Consider the following 21,182-nt stretch of genomic DNA (forward strand, 5'->3'; position numbering starts at 1 on the left):
ATGACAAAGGGTCATAACCTTAATATATAGGAAGTTCCAACAAATCACTAACAAAAAAATTCTTCTAAAGAGAAAAAAAAATCAATAAATGACATAAAAATTTCAGAAAAGCACTGAAGATTGTATATTACCATATGTAAAACAGATGACCAGTGCAAGTTCGACGCATGAAGCACAGCCCCCAAAGTCGGTGCTCTGGGACAACCTAAATGGACGGGTGGACACGCGCACCTGTGGCTGATTCATGTCGATGTATGGCAAAAACCACCACAATACTGTAAAGTAATTAGCCTCCAATTAAAATAAATATTTTTTAAAAAGGCAATTCAGAGAGAAGAATGCAAATGGCCTATAAACACAAAAATGTATTTGAGATGGTTGTTATTGTTGTTTAGTTGCTAAGCCATGTCCAACTCATTTTTGACCCCATGGACTGTACCCTGCCAGGCTCCACGGTCCACTGGATTTCCCAGGCAAGAATACTGGGGCGGGTTGCCATTTTCTTCTCAAAGGGATCTTCCTGACCCTGACGCTGGGTCTCCTGCTTGGCAGGCAGATTCTTTACCACTGAGCCACCTCAGAAAGCCCATTTGCGATAGCTACCTGGCAATAAAAATTTTAAGTGATACAGGGAATTACTAATTTCACCTTAGAGATTAACAAAGGTGGAAAGTAAGAATATCCTGAGGGAGATATCCAGGACTGGTCTGAGTGTGTGCAAGTGGAACTCACATATACTGGTGGTGTGAACATTGATTAATATTTTTAAGGAAGCATAGACTGACAGGCTAGAGTCCATGCAGTCCCAAAGAATCAGACATGAAGGAGAGACTAGGCAGAGCACAACACAGCTCTGTATCAAAACATATGCATATAAATATATAAAATGCATCAAAATCTAAAATATGTATCATCCCGCTTTGGGTTCCAATAATCCTACTTATAATACTTTAGTGAAAACAATGTTACAGTTGCATCAAATATGAACACACAGCACATTTTAATACAGCTAAGAGCGTTTGCTCAGTTGCTCAGTCTTATTTGACTTTGCGATCCCATGTTGCCCACCAGGCTCCTCTGTCCGTGGAGATTCTCCAGGCAAGAATACTGGAGTAAGTTGCCATGCCCTCCTCCAGGGGGTCTTCCCAACTCAGGGATCAAACCCAGGTCTCCTGCATTGCAGGTGGATTCTTGACCGACTGAGCCACCAGGGAAGCCTTAATGACAATGTCCATCAACAGAAGATTGATTTAATAAATATGGTGTAGCCATACAATGAAATTCTATATAGCCATTGGATACTTTCTTACAGAAAAAATTTAGATAGCATCAAAAGATGTTCACAAAATGTTAAGTGTAGAGATAATATAAAACATTATGTATTTGCTGATTCTATTTCATGGACATGCATGCAAATTCTTAAGAAGTCTTGAGGTTTAGTGATCATTTTTCTACCAACATTTATTTCTGAGAGATATTAATAGAGGTCTGCACTTTTCACTATAGTTTATTAGTGATTTTTCTGTAATTATAGAAATAATAAAAGCAATTCAGATTAAAATAGTCCATACTCTTAAGAAAATTATGTGACAAATTAACCTGCTTTACAAAGCAAACATAGTAAGAGGCTGGAAGTTACCTTATATCTTTCATTTATTTTCTTCATTTTCAAAAGTAGAAACTCTGAATGAGAATTTAAGAAATTTTTACAAAGTTTTATCATCAGTGAAAAATTCAGGACAAATTCAGAACTTCCCAGTCCTTGCTTTTCATGTAAACTCTGACCTTTCCACAGTTAGCTATAGAAATAATCTCTAAAGAAATGCAATAGCATATTTTATTCTCAGGATTGCTTGCTTTCAAAACAAATATAAAACAGTAATTATTTTTAAATTATATATGTTCATATATTATATGCTGTTTTTAGATATACATTATATACTTGGTTTAATTTTATTCATAATTTTTATCAACTCAGTTGGACATTTGAAAGAGTTAAAAAAAAAAAGAAAAGGGATAAGAAACATTTTGTCTAAGCCAAATATTTTTCCCAACCTTGAATAACACAAATCTATTTAAACTGAAGTCTTTTGAATTGACCTTGAAATGCATCACAATTATTATTTCACATACATATGTGTCATCATTTTAATAAGTATTTTATATTCCACCTCATTAAAATAACAAGTAAGATATGAAGGGCTGATATTTTCTTGGTTCTAAAAAATCCATCTTAAATTTAATCAGTCTAATTTTGTTCTTAATTCTCAGGATTACCAAATATATTTTTTCAGAGAAGAATTTTGCTTTGAGTCAGTATTGAATTCATTCTCTAATGATGAAAGATGATTTAAAACAACCAAGAAAAAGTAAATCATAATTTTCAATTTATCCACAAACCCTAATGATACTGAAACAGTAATAATTACTATTTTATTCTTAAACAACTTAGACTGTCTATTTTTGCATAATACAGATTTTATCCTTTAGGTTCTATTTGTTTCATTTTTTATAAGCTTCCCAAAGTCGCCTGGGAAGCTACAATGTAGACTATCAACAACTATTTTGAGAAATCATAATGGAGGCAGGTCCATTCAATTTTTTAAATTTCCCTTTCCTTTAACTTGAGAAAAATACAAAACAAACAGGATAGGAGACAAACTGGCTGGGCTCTAATTCCAGTTTCAGCACTTTCAAACTATAAGACATAGGAGGGCTGTAATGTGTTGGTTCTAGTTCACATACATCTTCTAATCCTCAGTTTACAGATCTGTAAACTTCCCTGGTGTCTCAGAAGGTAAAGAATCTACCTGCTATGCAGGAGACCCGGGTTCGGTACATGGGTCAGGAAGATCCCCTGGAGAAGGGCATGGCAACCCACTCCAGTATTCGTGCCTGGGGAATTTCATGGACAGAGGAACCTGGTGGGCTACAATCCATGGGGTCACAAAGAGTAGGACACAAGTGAGGGACTAACACACACAAATTGTGATAACACTTCTTATTTCACAGAGGTTTTTGAGAATTACATGTGAAGTCACTGAGAAATTACACTTCATTTTAAAAACATAATAAAATATATCCTGGTAATAGGTCAAAGATATAATGCAATTATATCTTGGTTTCCATTGACTTTTTAATTAAACTATTTGTTTACAAACTATCAAATGCTTAAAAGAACAAAGAGAATCAATAAACACTTTGATACTGTTGATTCCATATCACATTAATTCAAAAGGACTGTCCCTGATTATATATTCTTATATGCCAAATCCTTGTTGCGTACTTTATTTTTTGTTGTTGCTGTTGCGTACTTTAAATGATATTCATTTATACTAAACAAAAACAAGAACAAACTATTTTATTTTTTTTTAAAGGCCTTCTACTATTTCTCAACTATTGAAAATGATTACAGACTCCTCAAGGACAGGAATCACGTATGTCTATCTCTCCCTCCATCTCCCTCTCTGAGTATTTTCTCATTCTCCCTCTAACAGCAGAAGCAGCATTTAATCTAATCAGGTTTTGTTCTTGCCATGATTGCACTATGCCCTAAAACAACAACGAAACAGGAAAACCAGAGCTCCAGAACTGTGGCTATTTTTTAAAATGAGAGTATAAGCACTTAAGAGGTATTATACCCAAATCTTGGAATTTTACAACCAGGACACATTTCTAACATTTGCTACTTTTGACTAAAGCATCCTATGTAAAGAAAGTTTCATTTCTACCTAAGTGGTCTACCTGATGATGATGATCATATTCTGTTAGTAAAATAACAAGATAAAACCATTTTAAAACATGGTTCTCAAAACCGACTCGTTAAATAGATAGAAAATTAGTTTCCAAAACCTAAAATCTCAAATAAAGCATCTGAAAAATCCAAAGGAAATAAAGAAACTCTATTTTTCATGTGGTCTATAATTCTACAGATCTTTCATCTGTAAGCTTGGCAAGTGCTTAAAATATTATGACTTTTAGAACAAAGGTATCATTCTCTAATGAATTCCCTTAAAAAAATGGTTTGCCATATAGGCATACTAATGGGATTCAAGTAAGAGCATTCTTCCAACACGTAAGCCAGATGCGAATTTACACAGCCTAGCAGATCAGCCCTACCAGTGTCCAGAGAGAGTACTGGCTTAGTAGTGCTTGAAAGGGGAATGGTTTACACAACTGATGGATGAGAGAACATTTCAAGAGATCTTCAACCTATTAACTCACACTCTCATTTGGCAAAAACAAAACCAAAAAAAAAAAAGACAAAAAAAAAAAAAAAAAAACCCAAAAATATGTATTTACAAAATCAGTCTTTCTCTGTCTGTAAGTAAAGGGAAACAAAAAGAAAGGTTACTTAAATTTCCTTTTTTGGAGCACTGTGGCTTCAATTACAGTGAAAATACAGAATGATGATTTGATTCTACAACCAAATAACTTGGTTTACAGTCACAATTCTTTAACATTTCTGCTTCTTATTTTATGATAGCCTTTTCAATTTCCTACAAATCATTTAAGATTAATATTTAAAAATACTTCTTGAAAGATTTACAGTCGATAAATAGTCAACACCACAGGAATAAACAATTTTTAAAGATGATCTTTGTATATTTGTTTAAAACCCAGTTGTCTCAATGTATATTTTTTTGTCAATCCAGTTAACTTGCAGTGCCAGGAAGCAGAAAATTCAATAGTTATTTTAAAACAAATGTTCCCTCCTGGAAAGCATGAACAGCACACTCTCTGAAACCTTATTTTTCCTATGTTAATTCTTCAAAAGTTTCAAGGGAGGAATAAATAGGCTACAGCCACAGGAAATAGCAGTCACCTTTGAATGATCTATATTTCAAGCCCTATTACCCAATATTTCCCACTAACACAATAATAAGTTGAATCAAATAATCTTTAATTTTCCATTATTATTCACTACATTTATTTTCATGGAAATTTAAAAAACTCGAAGTATCAATGTGACTATGAGATAAAAAAATACTTTACACATTCGTATCAAATACTCTAGCTCTCTATTTTGGGTATGTTTTATAATGGGCATTACATATTGGTATATAGATAAACAGACATTCACTTGTTGAGAAAGTCAAGTCTGAGGTTCAGTTCTCATGATGCCACTATCAGTTCTACCTAAATTAATTTAAAAAAAAAAAACACACAGCAGAATAAAAAGTGACTTTTAGAGATTAGTTAGTTAAAAGAAAGGCATGTAAAAGTCAGCAGATAAACTTTAAAAAAAAATTCTAATTTGATGGTCTTAGATCAATTAGGCACTAAATTACTCATATGTAGAGAAGCAACCTCAAGATGGTTAATCACTGAGATCTTAAGTTTACACATAGTTCAAGCCATAAATAATTTGTAGGAAGCAACTTCAATGACATTTTGCCTACATGTAAATGTGTAATACTACTAACTAGTACCAATCAAATAGCTAACTTTTTAAACAAGAAAGAATAGTCAAAGAATTCTCTCCTAGAATGTATATTAAAATATCAATCTTTCTGATATTTTCTAAGCCTCTTTAAACTGACATAACGATTATTAACTTATAGCACCCTGGGCTAGGTGCGCGTCCTTCCCCTCATTTCACAAATTGTGTTTGACCTTTTAAAATATAGAACTATGATTATTATCATCATTTGTGTCAAAAAATTAGTAAGAAGGTTCCAAAGGGCATTTCATAAAAATGAAAATCAGATATGGAAAATGTTTTTTAATGCTCTCATTCTCATCCTTAATAAGTGACCCCTGCTTTCACTCTTTGTGAAGGTGCTTAAGACTCATCATTCATCAGCTGCTCAAGAAATTTCAGTATCTCCTCTGCAGAGCTGGCATGGTCTGAGGCAATTAAGCTTCACCATACATAGTCATATCTTACATGTGTACCCTGCCATTTCTATACACTTATATTAGCTGTGTGATCTTAGAAATTATACAATCCTTCTAGTCCTTGTCTCTAATAAAAGAGGATGATGATACTATTATCTGGTTCATGATACTATAGTGAATATTAAGTGGGATAGTTATATACAGTTTATTTTTTCAATATTATTATTGCTAACATGTAATAGCTTTCTTCACACTCTCTCCTCCCCACACTATCTCCTCCAAGACTGTTCTCCCTATTTTCCATCCATTCATATTACACTAATCCTTCTTGTTCAGCCCAGATATCCCTCTTTCATCAAGTCTTCTACAAATCTCACTTACTCTGACCACTTGGATCTTTACCATCACAAAAACCCATGTTATAACTAGACACTAGTTCTGTTTTCAAATTCCTTTATTGGTGATTGCATGAGTTCCCACCTTCACTATAAAACTAGTGTTCCTCAAACATCAGCCCTCAGACAGTACTTGTGTCGGTCATACAGAGAGCTGTTAAGTATGTGAACTACTGAACTCCATCCCAGATCTACTGAATAGACTCTGGGCACGTGCCCTGAAAATACAAATATTAATGCAAGACTCAGGCGATTCTGTTGCACAGAAAAGCCTGAGAATCCTTGTAAAAACCTGGATCTCAACCTTTGATTCCTGTACAACAGGGATACATCACTCTTCTCTTCCTCCATCTGAAACACTCTCGTCTCCATCAACCCTACCTCCTTCTTCAGACAATTAAGATCACTCTTGTCTCTAGAGTGAGCCTTAGGTCCAATGTAAGAATGATTTCATATCCTTACACAAAATGGTCGAACTGGCAAGGGGCTGGTTGAGTAGCACTAGATAAATATTTCCTGATAGCTGATATACTGCAGTCTTTCAACTACCCCCTCCAACAACCCCATATTTGTTGAGCATCTACCGTCAGACACTGTGCTAGGCACTGAAGATGCAGACCATGCCCCTACATTTGCACAGCTCAATGGCTCTAATAGTTCTCCATGGCTTATTCATGTATCACTTTTCTAAGATACACATAGATTCACCTTAAAAATTTCATTACTTTAGTTCTGGCTATTGTGTTAGGAGAAAAGTTATTTCATCTTTAATTGCCCAAATGATTACTTCTAAGTTAAGACCTCTTGGCAGCTAAGTGGGCAGTAGGTGCCAAATTATAGAGCAAGGAAAATGAGACTTGGCAGTAAAAATGTCAATAAAATGTTTACAAAATGAGCACTAGTAAGAGCCAATGGGTTAGAGACATGCCCATAGTCTTTCAAATAAATAGGGACAGAATAATATAAACCCATTTTCCTCTTTGTCTCATAAAATACATGTTTTGCAAATAAAATGTATGACTGGAAGTAACATGTAAATCTTGTGCTTGTATCTTAAAAACTCATTACCATCTACTTTCTCATTCTTCTTTTAACTGTCTATTTCAAAGTACTTTTTAATGTCATCCAACAATGTAAATTGATTTGGGAAAACAACTGAGTAATATCAGGCTAGAAACACAGTAATCTGTAGCTGTGTAAATGAGAGTCAAATTGATGTAGAAAATTTTAAAGTTTCCATGTATACATTAACCCACTTCTCTATTTCATATGTGATTTTCATATAATTGTTAAAAGCACATAAAAAAGGAAATTATATGCTTATTTTCAAATAACCTATAGGTAGAATTATGACTAATAATCTACAAAATGTATTTTTAATTATTTTTTGAAATAATACACAATGAGTAAGAAAGAAAATGTCAAAATACTTATATGCTTGTACATGTTTGCAAGATCACCAAAAAAGAATACAAGACTACATATCAGTTTACACTGTTACTGATAGAGGTATGCATCTTTTTTTGGAGAAAGCATAAAACTATAAAACTACACATGGTCTGTTAAGTGAAAATGCAGACTATAAAATTCTCTCTACAAAATAAGTGCAATGTGTAAAGTATAAATAAGCAAACAGACAAGAATTAGAAGGTGTTATAGGCAAATTAAAACAGCTTTTAATGAAGTGATAGGGATGTGGATAATTTCTGCATTTCATATTTGGTGATCTTTTAAAACTGACTGTGTCCCAATGTACCACCGAACATAAATGAAAATGGTGATTTGGTACAAAAGCCATTACTCAATGGCCCCAAATAGAGTGTGTGCTGGCCAGAATTAGCTGGCCCCAAATGCCAAGAGCACCAGTCACAAATAAATGCTACAGAATGAATGATGACAAAACAAACCAGTGCCCCACCCTGAAATTCATCAGTACCCCTGCCACAATGTTAAGTAAAAGACTTTCTCTGATTTACATTTTTAAGATTTGTTTATTTTTAATTGAAGGATGATTGCCATGCTGTGCTGGTTTTCGCCATACAGAATATGAATCAGCCACAGGCATACATAGAGTCCCCTCCCTCTTGAATCTCCCTCCCACCTCTCACCCATCCCACCCCTCTAAGTTGTTACAGAGCTCTGGTTTGAATCAGAAATTCCCAAGACTACTTCACCATGAGGTGGGAGGAATCATGCTCAAGCACACTTTGAGATACTTCTAAAATATGCAACTTGAGGTATTTCTATCTTCCTTCTCTTGCAGAGTAAGCTCATAGTCAGATTTTTATTTCATGTCACAGTCAAGCAAGAACACTGTTTAGGGTCCTACAGAGCAACAGAAAAGGACCTGCCCTAAGAGTTAACTGTGAGAAAATCATTTATAAACTGTCTATTTCCTGTGAAATTAATTACAAATAGATGAATAAGTTTTCTTGAAATGTAATCTCTATAATGAACCTCATCTATATGGTGTGGGACAGATGGAGTAAAGATTCAGGAAGAAAAGAAAAACAGCCACTTTTAAGAGAACTATTTGTAGACATAATTTATCAGAAATCACAAAAATGTGATCTCAAAGGAAAAATTCAATTGAAAATGAGGTCTTGATAATAAAAGAAAAAAAAGAAAAAGGGTCTTTTCACCTAGTGTCCATCCAAAGCTTAAAACCACTGACATGGTTTACAGTTCTTGAACTTTATCAGTCGACATTTTGTGACAAATTTTGGGATTAATGGTTATATGACATATTCTACTTGAGCAATATAACAATTATTGGACAAGTTAACAGTACACATTCATAAGGAAAGAAATTATGACATACTTGTGTTCAATAGATATAAAGCATAAATTTCTCAAGGACAGAAACCAATGCTCATATTTAATACCCGCTGAATAAAGTACCTATTTGAAAAAAAACATTTTAATGAAATTAAGACTTCTTTCAAAGTAGAGAGATTGAGCAGTAACAGTAGCATCCTGTATAGGGTTAGTTTATCTGACCCAACCACTGCTTCCAAGAAAAAAAAAAAGGAATAAAAACAAATAACTACAACAAAACAGAGTCCATGAGGAATGAAAATATATATATATGTATATATATATATATATTTTTAAATGATACCTCGCTACATCTAAAAGTGCAGTACAATCAGAGGGCTAAGACTGAGTGATGATAAAGTCAATTATACGCTAGCTGGGTGCCCTTGAATAAGTCACTTAACCTCTCCGGGCCTCAAGGTCCTCTTTTACAAAAAAAGTGGACAGTTGCCATACCACTGTTTTTATAGGACTGGATGAGGCAACATACAGCAGGAGGATACCGGCACAAGTTAAGGGCTCAATGAGTAGTAACTGTGATTGTTTTCTTATGTTAGTGTTGTGATGGTAGAAAATGTTGTGTACTGCACAGGAGGAAGAGGAGAGGGGGAAGAGAAGGTTAAGCAGGAGAAGGCAAAAAACCAAACAAAACAAAACAAAAAACCACAATGGCTTGCTAAAACTAGGCAGGAGAGTCAAGACATAATTTACTCAGAACGAAGCCTGGTCAGTGAGCGTTCACACCTCCTTCACCTTACTTATTCCACCACCAACAACCTCCCGTTTTATATCTGCAACCTACTTCCTTCTAGGCCTACTCCTCCTACAAATGCCTTTTTTTAGCAATTGCCCTCTCCTCACTCAGCTTCAGATCCATACTTTTCAAAGATGTAGTCTTCACCCACTGAAACTCCTCTAGATTTGTTTACCAGCATGCTCCTATTACTATGTCAGGGAGACAAGTCTTAGAACTTACTTCAGTTGATCACGGTGGCATGTGACACAGATGACCAGTTCCTTTTTAAACTCTCTTGTGCCTCAGCTTTGAAGACATTATCTGCAGGTCCTCCAACTAACCCTCTGGCTGCTGCTTAGCTGTTTATTAATCTTTATGGGCTCCTTTTCAGCATTCCACTGCTTAAATTATAGTGCTCACCATATAGTGATCTCCATTCTTAAGTTATCTCACTTTCCCTTTTGAATTGTATCCGTTTATACAGTTATAACTACCACTTACATGCTGACAATGTCCAAGTTCATATTGATAGTAATGATGTCTTGCTAAGCTCTAGACTTGTATTTTCCAATCTCCATTTGGAAATTCCATGTGTGGGGAAAAGTCAGAATTTCGCAAATTGAACTCATAGTCTGCCCACACACCTCATCGCCTATCCCACCCGCAACCTGGCTGCTCTCTCCCCATATCAATAAATGATCCTATCAGAATCTTAGGATTTTCACCAAGTCCTGTCACTTCTGCCTCATAAATGCTCTAATTTTGTACCTTCTCTTTTATATCCCTGTCTCCATTCATCAATTCTTTCTGGATTTTTTGTAGTGATTTTCATCTCATATCCCAACCTTAGGTCTTGCTCCACCCTCCACACTTCAAAAGCTTCTTCCTTAACTAAGTATCTGTTCAAGCAGTTCTCCCAGTGACATCCCTTCATGGGTCCCTTTGGCCTTTAGAACAAAATATAAACCCTTCTGCAAGCTACAAAAATTATCTTTATAACTTGACCACCACTTATGATCTCAATACCAACTCTTATCACCTCCTTACCCCCACTTCCAATCAAGCCATTTAAAGCTACTTGCAAATCCTTAATCCCATTTATTTTTCCAGTTTTTTCTCCTATATGACAATCTTTCTGCTTGGAACATTTTCCACAGACTTCTAAACCCCATTTTTACCTAGTAATTTCTATGTGATACCTCAGAATTCTATATTCCTAATATGTGTATTTCTGCTTTCAAAGAACTCAATGATCCTACATTCTTTTCACATTTCTTTCACAATTCCTCTCACATTTCTTGATCAAAATAGTAATTTAAACAGTGCCTTGAATTTAAGGACTATAATTCTATGCTCTTTCTCTCCACATATATGATACTGTGTCTAGTGAATAATAATGATTTACTCTTCTAAAAACAAATAGTTCACCCAAAATCTGTGGCATTCACTGAGTCAAACAACCAACCAATCATTGGATAGAGAGCAAAACCACATGGAGAGAACATAACCTCAGCATGTTGTTTTAGTTGTTAAGTCATGTCCAACTCTTTTGCGACCCCATGGACTGCCTGCCAGGCTCCTCTGTCCATGGAGTTCTCCAGGCAAGAATACTGGAGTGGGTTGCCATGTCCTCCTCCAGAGGATCTTCCTGATCCAGGGATGGAACCTGCATCTCCTACATTGGCAGGCAGATTCTTTACCACAGAGCCACCAGGCAAGCCCATAACCTTGGCTACATGTATTTTATACACACAAATTAAGACAGAAGAAGATGTCTGTAACGTATTAGGCAATTTCAAATATCAAATAACAAGTGAATGGTGAAATCAACAAGGGATAAAGAAATGCATGGGAAATATAGACCACTAAGTACTTAACTGGCTACTCAGAAAAATTTTTAGAGAAAATCCTTATGTTAAACCTAAGTGCAACAGGAGCCTGCAGTAGAATTAACAATAATGAACACCGGATATTAAGTTTTATGAGGTCAGGGAACAAGTCATTCATGTTCACTATTCTGTCCTTAAGGCCTAACACATGGCTAGATCATAGTAGCTGCTAAATAAGAATTTGTGTCGAACTGAATTTTAAACTGTGCAGCTGGTGATGCAAGAAAACATCTGTTTAAAAAAAAAGGCAGCACTTTTTGCCATTCACCATTCCATAAAAAGGTAATTTGTATATGTGTTTACTAGAATTCTTTCCTCAAAAGTGAAATATTGCTTCACTCTTCGGTTGGCAAATGTGTTGTTTCAAGATGGAGAAGAATCTGCTTTAAATGAAGAGAAAGCTATTTCAGTCCATAATCCTTCAGAGCCAATTTTGGATCTTAAAACGCATTTTCATCAAAGAATCTTAACAAAAAGATTCCTGCCAATTTAACCAAGACATCTAAAAATGTTTCAAGCTAAAGCCAAGCTTTCTGCTCAGGAACATTCTAATTGAGATCATGTTCTCTTCCAAAGTCCTTCCATTGGGTCAACAGTCACCTGAGTCACATGGCTGAGTAACAGACCATGATCACCCAAGAACTCACAACTGCATTCCATTTAGGAATTCCGCATTTTTCTATATTTATGCTGGGTTTCAAGTCCTGAAATTTCTTTGTACCCTACAGAGTTATTATAATAAACCAAAGCAGAGACACATGTAATTTTGACTTATAAGTTAATTTGACACATCCCTCTTATTTCCAACATATGGAAACTGAGACCATATATAAATGGTTAATTTATATAAATTATTAATTCAATATTAATATAAATCATTAATATATTAATATAAATAATATAAAGTATCGACCCAAGTATACTTAGGGCAGCAGCTGGGACGGATACTGGGTCTCCTCTGTTTCCTACATAAGCTATGTTCATGGAACACCAATATTTTCACTTGTACCATTGTGTCAATTCTGGTAGTCACCTGAAATACTTAAAATGGGACTATTATTCCTTCTTAACAGGTGAAGTAATCAAGCTCCATCAAGCTGTCAATTACCTCAGGTTGACTGAGCAGCAGAAGCAAAACCTGTATTCAGGTCTTTCTATCATTGTCTTTTACTCGGAAAACCATTGACAAGGGCCTTTTTTCCTTTCAATACAAATGAGATAATTCGGGTACCTACCATTCTTCAAAGGAAGATTCGCTATAATCAAAGAGAGTTACAAGTACCAGAGGTTGCAGGCAGGCAGAAACATGTGTGTTAATCAATTTTGAGGTTTCACTTAAATAATCAACCATTCTTTCAAAGCTAAATCCATTTAAAAGATACTAACCCTTTTAGACTTGTATACAGTGGGCAATATGCCATAAAAATCTTCTTTTATTTAGACATTAGGGATGAAATTTCCCATCTGTTGCTTCAAATCAAATAACCATACTTAAAAAAATAATACCCAATGTGACAAAATTTTTCTTTGAAGGATTAATTTAAAGTCATTATGACTGTTAATCATAAAATGTTAATTTTTAGCAAGTAAAACTGGGTCTGGACAAGTCCACGTGTATTAGCAGTAGGCTAAGAAAGGAATCTAGCATGGAATTTTTAACACTTGGTTCCAATCATTAATGCTGCAGTACTGGCCTATTTACAACCTGACATTTGTTTTTGCACTTTCAACATCCCATGACTTTGATGCAACAGTAAATAGCTTTAAGAGATGACACCGTGCCTTAGCTGGGTCTGTATTTTGACTAGCAGGTCTTGGCATCATGTCCAGTTCTGATACCTCTCTCAAATGCTACATGCTGGTGAAAAATGAAAAAAAAAAAAACTTAAAAAAAATGCTACTGTTCTTAAGCCATTTGGGGATATAACAGGTCTAAGTTCTTAGCTAACTTATACATCCAAGTTCTACTGCAGCAACTTCTAACCACCACATCATTGTTTCTTTAGATTCTTAATTTTTTAGATTTTTAAATATTTCTTAATTTTTCCATAAAGTCCCACTTTTCTAATGTTCTGAAGAGGAAGGTGACAAATTAAAAAGTGGGGGAAAAGAGCATAAATAAATAAAAATTCAAAAGACAGGACACACAAAACTACACTTGGTTCCCATTATCTCTTTTCAGCCACACAATTTTGACTTGAGTACCTAGGATTTGGCAGGTATTCATAATAGGACATTTCTATTTTATGGTAAAATTCAAAATATAAACTGATAAAAGACCTCTAAAATCTCACAAAAGAGAGTATTTGTATATATGAGGAGTTAAATAGTTTCCCAAGATATATTCTATACCTACTCAGCAGATTCTTATAATGTGTGGGAAGTCTATGGTTCTGAATCATCCAACAGTGTCTGCAGTCTGTGTTTATATCCTATTATCATAAAAAAACTTTACCAATAATCAGAATATAACAAGATAAATGTTGTTGCAAACATCATTGAAAGAGTTGCATATTCTCTGAAGTAATGACAGATGTTTCATAAGCTTGTGATAGCTCAGGATTTCCACTGAACTTTGGACATTGTAGAAGGTTGGGCTGGTTATTTGGGCTTCCTCTATAATTTGAATTCTGGAGTGATGAACATTTATATTATGTTGAAAGCATATCCACTACGCAGTATTTGGCTCTCTTGAGTGAACTAATAAGTGTCCTAACTGTCGACTCCTGATGGCTGGCTTAGACCTGTTCTGCTTAAAATATCACACACTAGACCCTCTTCTTTAATAGTGCACCCCATTTTCAGGCAGAACCACACTACACACATTCTTCTGAAATGTGCTGTATGCTATCAGGACTAAAGTAACACTGGCATCTTACATTCAAATGTGGCCACTCTAGAGAGACTTTTCCAAAGACCAACACGTCAAAAACACAGAGTAGAAAAGTCTCTGGAGAAAAGGCCCAGGTAAACAGGGGTATCTGGGACACTTGACATTGTCTTGTCTGCAGTGCCCCAACAAAGGCAGCAGGGGGCGCTCCTGCATGAAGCAAACCCTCCCCTCCCCCCAAGGGCTCCCCAAAGGGGAAGAGGGTTTTTCTCTTAGCACTTGCCCCAAGTCCAGGGAGGAAGCAAGTAAGGAGTGCTGCTGTCCATAAGTCACACATGCTTTGAATACCATTGCAGAAGTGACCAGAGATGATACATGGGTCTGAGCGTGTGTTTTGAAAACAAGCTGGTCAATTTTTCTTTTTATTTTTTCTACTTTGGTGTGCAAGAAGGGTTAAAGGACCAGGTAAGCAATTGGCAGGGAATGGGGCTTGCCATCAGCTGTAAAGACAGCATCTCCCAAAGCAACAAGTGGTTATCAGCACCTGAGGGTCATTTTTTAAGACTCTCGGCTATAGTTTAGTTCCCAGGTTACATTCTCGGTGAAATGTCAAATCAAACGCCTTCCTGTTTCTCCCCTCTTCCCTCTTTCTCTGAGCATACCCCAAACTCAGAAATATCACTTGCTGAAGCAGATTTTTCACTGAACCTTAGGAAATATGACTTCTTCAGGGGTTCTCTTGCATGTGGCTATGTTTTGCAGGTGAGTATGTGATGCATTTTACAGCCTCTTTGCCAGGTCCCACGATCTCAAATCAGATTGGAAAAGCCCTTAAGGACCAGAAACAGCCAGCTCTGAAATCTCAAAAACAGTGTCTTCACCGCGCTTCATACACATACTCACGCACACCCCACCCCCACTGGCTGGATCCTTTCTCCTTCCTGTCCCCAAATGAAGGTCTGTGAAGACACAGCTATAAACCTTAATACTCACCATATTGACTTCAGAAACCATGTCGATGCTGGCAATGTCAATGTTCATTCCCACTGCCACAGGGGGACCTGAAAACCAAAAGGATCAGCCACGTGATTTCTCAGAACTTCATGCATTCTTAGCAAGAGTAGTCCCCGGGCATGGGCATGGGACAGTCCTCCCCAAATCTCTCCCCACTGCTAACCCTCAAATTCTTCAAATCTCTGCTCCTTTCATTTAAGAAAAGGGTGGCAGGTAGTCCTCTGAGAAATGCTCTATTAAACAGGCATGCACGTGCCCTGATGGGTGAGGGATTCCAGCTCTTCTACATATGCAGATGTCTCAGCATAAAAACACACACAACCCACAAAAGCTTCTGAATCCGGCTGGGCTAGCTCAAGGGAAATGTTGTATAAACCACTGAAACCCCCTTCTTATTCTTCCCACCCCCTACCCGCTTCAGTGCAGGTTTTAACTCTTTGAGATTTGTTAAGAGTCTGGAGTAAAATTAAATGGACATATCATTGTATCTAAGGTTGAAGCAAGAGAGATCTCTGGCCCTTCTCCCCCTACCCTCCCTGTCCTCCAAGCCCCACAGGTCCCCTCTAGCCCCATCCCAGCTGTCCCCCGCAGTGAGGCTTCCAGGACTGGATAATATCCAGAAAGTAGCCAATTTAAACCATGGCCTGAACTCCTCCAAAGGAGGCGGGCACAGGGGGTTAATGCCACTTCTCAACCAATTGTATGCATATCTTGTCCTCAAAAACGTTCCCGGTGGCCTTCAGGAAGCCAGGTTCACTGGCACAACATTAATTAAACTTAAGAGGTTTGTATCGCAGCAAAACAAAGACGGTGAAGCAAAGAATTTAAACAGAGAAAGCTGGAAGACAGCAGTCTCCAGTACAGGCTAAGAGGGTATCTCTGAAAGACCACCTAAGTGCTGGAGAGTAACACACAGGCTTAAGTTTGGATCAGTTTCTCAATATGGTAACACAGAGACTCAGTCAATACACCACATGCAACCCACAGTAAGGGAGAGGAAAGACAGCGCACAAAGCTCAAAAGACAGCTTAGGCAATAGCTGCTGGGCTGTTTCTTATTACCAAGGCAACCCCATTACCTCCAAAATCTGGTCTCAGTCGAATATCATAACCTTTCAGGAGTCTATCCACCGTCTCTTTAACCAGCGACATATTACTAGGGTCATTGACACTAAAGAAAGAAAAGACAATAAACAGGCATCAATAAAACGGCAGGCACAGCGCTTCAGTAGCTATCTGATCCTCACTACAGATCCTTGCTCACAGAGGTATGCAGACAGAGCCCTTCAAAGTGAAAAAGGAAAAAGAGAAACGCCAGGCACACTTACCTCTGCGCACAGACGGCGGCGATTATTAAGGGGAATGACCAAATCCCAAAGTAGTCCTTTTTCCGGACTCTCCACATCCCTTTAGTTTTGGATGGTTGAGGGTTTCGCTGAAGAGAGGAGATCCAACTTAGTCTGCCCAGTGCAGTAATTCTAATGTGAGGCGCATGCGCACGGCGTACCAAAACATCAAAGGGGCAGCCGCTGCCTGGGACCGAGAAGATTTTCTTGTTAAAGGGGAAAAAAAATTAAAGGGAAAAAAAGGGAAAACACACACATATATAAATATATATGTACAATATATACGTATTTGGATAATATAGAAAAGTCACCCTACGGGAGGACCCATGGTAAAAATCTTTGTTGTCCTTTTGTTAAGATAAAAACAACCAGAGCGTCTGGTAAGTTTTGGTAGTGGCAGGAGGCGGTTTCGCACCTCGCGGGTTGTGGTGTTTGGGGTGGGTGTGTGTGTGTGTGTGTGTGTGTCTGTGTCTGTGTCTGTGTGTTTCCTCTTAAATGTAGAGAACCAGATGAGGAATTTAAAGGAGAGCAGGTGTGTAGTGCTAGGGGAAAATGAGTGCCTGGGAGTTGACTTCTGGTCTTAGCAAACGGCGGGGAAAGGAATCTGAACTTTATTTCCAAGGCACTGAGCATCCTCTGCCTGGAGCGAGATGGGTGCTGAAAGTGGGGGTTGTGTGGCGGAGGTGGGGCCGGGGGAGGGAGGAACAGGAATGGTGGGAGCGGGAGTAGAAGGGGGAGGGAGGGAAGAAACCGATGGGAGGCGTGTTGAGCAATGGGTTGGATTTGGGGCCGGGAGTGGAGGGGGTACGTAGCGTGGAGAATAAGACACGGAAATATATATATATATTTTTTTTTAAAAAAAGAAGAAGAAGAAAATGATGCCTGGTCTTTTCTAGGAGTCAAGGAGCAAGCTTTACTTCACTACTCACGAGCGATTTCTGTCTCCTTCTCCTCCTCACCCTCTGCCCCCCATTCCCAGAGAAGAAAACCTCGGGGTCCAGGTTTCTGGCCGAGTGACGTGCCTGACCCGCCAGTCCAGATTATTTATAGCAGGAAGGGCGGGGGCCGGGGTGGGGGGGGGGGCGAGGGGAGTAGAAAGCGCAGTCTCTCCAGGTCTGTCTCTGCTTCTGCCCTGGGAAATTATTAGCAGGGAGGGTGGGGTTTGGAGGAGCGGCGATAGTGGGACGTGGGGACTTAGGGATGCTAGGGGGACGGGAGGCGCCGGCCGGCCGCCCACGCCCCCTCAGAGCGCGCGCACTGGCGCGCGCACGTGCGGCTGCCGGCCCGCCCGCCGCGCGCCCCTCCTGACCTCGCGGGCCTGCGCTCGCCGCCCACTCCCGCCGCGCGGCGCTGGTGCCCCCCGCCCCGGCCCCTCCACCGCAGGCCCCTGGGCCACGGCGGTGAGGACCGACACCTGGCGGCGCCTCGGGACCTGAAATCCCCGAGCGGAGCCCAGAGGCAGGCAAAATGAGGAAGGGGCCGGGCGGCTCGCCCGGGGCTCCGCACCTCCCGCTGCTCCGCGGCCTCTTCCTCGCGCCCCTGCTCGGGGCCAGGAGGGCCAGCACACCCCGGGGCTGCCGCTTCCCTCCCGCCGGAGGCTCGACCCGGCTTTCCGCGGCCGCCGGGACACAGAGGCAGCGGGGAGCGAGCTCGGGGGCTCGAGAGGGAGGGAGATAACACGGAAGAAATCTTTCCTCCGCTCGAGAGAAAGAGACGCCCCGCGGGCGCCGGGGGACGCTACTAGGCTCCGGCAGCGGGGCCGTCTGAAGGCGCCCCGGGACGGACTCTCCGGGTTCTCCGAGGTCTATTGGTAGTTGGGGGTGCTGGGAGGGGAGGGCTGCTACCCTCCCACCACCCCTCCTTTGTGAAGAACGGGAAAAGTCGGAGCTCGAACTTGTGTTTCCAACCCCAGAGCGGGAACTTCTAACTCCTTGACCTTCTAATCAGCTTAGCCAGTAACTGAACGCCTACTGTGTGCCAGGGGTGCTTCGTTTAGCTCATTCTTGCACGCCCAGGTGCATTTAGCTAGCACCCCACTCTCCCCACATCTTGGATTTAGAAGCTGGTGGGCTCAAGCTGAGGAACTTGCCCAAGGTCACCCAGGTGACCAGAGATGAAACCAAACCTGGACTCGAAAGCCCTAACCATTAGACCAAACCGTCTCGACTCTCACGTCGCGACCTTGCCGGCCGCGGGCTCCTCTTGCGGCGCAGCTCCCGCGCCCGCCGAGCCCCGGCGGCCTCCGGAGGCGCGGGCAAGCACACCGCACCAGGCCGACCCCCACCCGCGTCGGCGGAGAAGAGGGGGCGCCGCACGGGGTCTCTCAAGGCCCAGGCCCCAGCGGCACTCGACCTATTTTACCTCTTGACAGCCTTCCTTCTCCCCAGCCTAGGTCAGGGGTTATCCTGGGACGGCCGGGGAATGACTCCAGGGGAAGTGTGGAGGCGGGAATCCGACAGCTCCGCGAGGACAGAAGGCGAGCGGCCCGGGGCGGGAGGAGCGTTTGCCCTCACCCGCACGTGGAGTTTGCTTTTGAGACGGTAAAACAGCCCCTTAAACACTGCAGCTTCACAGAGCTACAGCCTGGCGGGCTACCCGGCTCCTAGGAGTCCCTCCAGAGACACAGCATGAGAGAGAGACAGAGAGATAGACACAGAGGAAATGAATCTCTAAGTCTCCTATCTGTAATTACTTGGGTAGAGAGTTATTACAGGAATCAAAATACAGACCGATGGCCCAGGAAAACTGCCGATTTCTCTCTATCCCTTGTCTTACACACACAATGGAAATGTTTTACACAGGCTGACTCTTTTGAAGGGGGTGGGGGGGGATAGTTTAAATGATTATTAATAACATTATATACCAGAGGATTCCCAAAACTGTTTGACCTTACCAGCTGGTGAAGCCCTGGAAAGCTTTTCTTCTTCTTGAAAACACCTCGAAACAGGATTTTCCTTCTGACCATCAGTTATCCATATTGCTTTTGCTGCACTACCAGCTTGTCTTTATTTAGGCTCAGTTCAATTTCAGTTGAAAGAACAAACAGAACAAAATCGGGAATACTACCATTCATGTTCCAATAATAATAATAATGGCCTAGTGAAACGTTAAACAGTATTTATTGAAGACCTAATATATACAGAAAATCAAGGGAAAGGAGGGCAAATAATTAAAAGAAAATTGCATCTCAGCAAGTAAGACAATAGCAGACTTTTGGGCTCAAATCCCAGTTCAAATACTTAGTATCTTTGGGGTTTGGACAGGTCACTTAACGTTTCTAACTCTTAGTTTCCTTTTCTGAAAAATTAAAATAAAAACAATGCTTTCTTTGTTGTAGAATGGTATAAATATATGTGTAGCATTTGGTACATGATTAATAAATATTAGCAATTTTTAATGAATAAGGCATATTGAATGGGAAGGAAAGCAAACAAGGTTTAATGACATTAGTCTATAAAGACCAAGTGGACATAAATTTAGTGTAATTCTCCTGAGAAAGCATAGATTAGTTTGAGAAGAGAGGATCAGATACTTCAAGGGAATTATCAAAAAGATAAGGATAAGAAGAAAATGTATTAAAGACCCAAGCAGCAATCAAAAGGAGAAAAGACAAAGTCATAGTTACTTTCCTTTTGTGGTACCATCTCAGTGTTATTTCTTAATAATAACTGTAACTAATGCAAACAGGTATTCTTAATAGTTACAAAATCCAAGATCAATTTATGTCTAAAGTGGGTCTCTATTTTATAGCAGAATCAACACTAGGACATCTCTCTGGAAGATTTGGCTGATAACGCTGCCTAGGAATGTGAAAATTGGAACAGTAATGTGCAAGGGAAGGCGTTACTGGATTCTGGAAATGTGTCAGTTGCTGGAGAGCATCCTCCATGATCCCAAATGTATAAAGGGAAGGTGATGTGTAAGTACTCTTAAGAGATCATGATTCAGAATCATCTCTTGCGTATGAAGCATATAAATGTCAAGTGATAACAGTCACTAATCATCTGGTATTTATCTTTGCTATAATATTTATTCATTTGGTCAGTAAATATGTATAGGATATTTGCAGTAGTTGCTCATTTGTGTCTGACTCTTTGCAAACCCATGGGCTGTAGCCCACCAGGCTCCTCTGTCCATGAGAATCTCCAGGCAAGAATACTAGAGTGGGTTGCCATTCCCTTCTTCAGGGGATCTTCCTGACCCAGGGATCGAACTTGGGTCTCCTGTATTGCAGACACATTCTGTGCCATCTGAGCCATCAGGGAGGCATAACTGCACCCAACCTGTGGCTCAAACCCATGACCCTGGGATTAAG

General features: G+C 39.5%; 1 protein-coding gene across 1 annotated transcript in view; it reads right to left on the reverse strand.

Annotated features, from left to right (window-relative positions):
- The window catches only part of GABRB2 (gamma-aminobutyric acid type A receptor subunit beta2), a 264,157-nt gene extending 244,820 nt beyond the window's left edge, over positions 1-19,337 (reverse strand). The window contains exons 1-4 of the mRNA XM_061149482.1: positions 19,229-19,337; positions 16,850-17,054; positions 16,601-16,692; positions 15,502-15,569 (exon numbers count right to left, since the gene is read on the reverse strand). Of these exons, the coding sequence (XP_061005465.1) occupies positions 15,502-15,569; positions 16,601-16,692; positions 16,850-16,926 (237 nt within the window). The 5' untranslated portion in view covers positions 16,927-17,054; positions 19,229-19,337. The remainder of the gene's footprint in view (positions 1-15,501; positions 15,570-16,600; positions 16,693-16,849; positions 17,055-19,228) is intronic.
- Positions 19,338-21,182: the final 1,845 nt, after the last annotated feature.

Source organism: Dama dama, chromosome 9 (assembly GCF_033118175.1).
Source record: "Dama dama isolate Ldn47 chromosome 9, ASM3311817v1, whole genome shotgun sequence".
Lineage (NCBI taxonomy): Eukaryota > Metazoa > Chordata > Mammalia > Artiodactyla > Cervidae > Dama > Dama dama.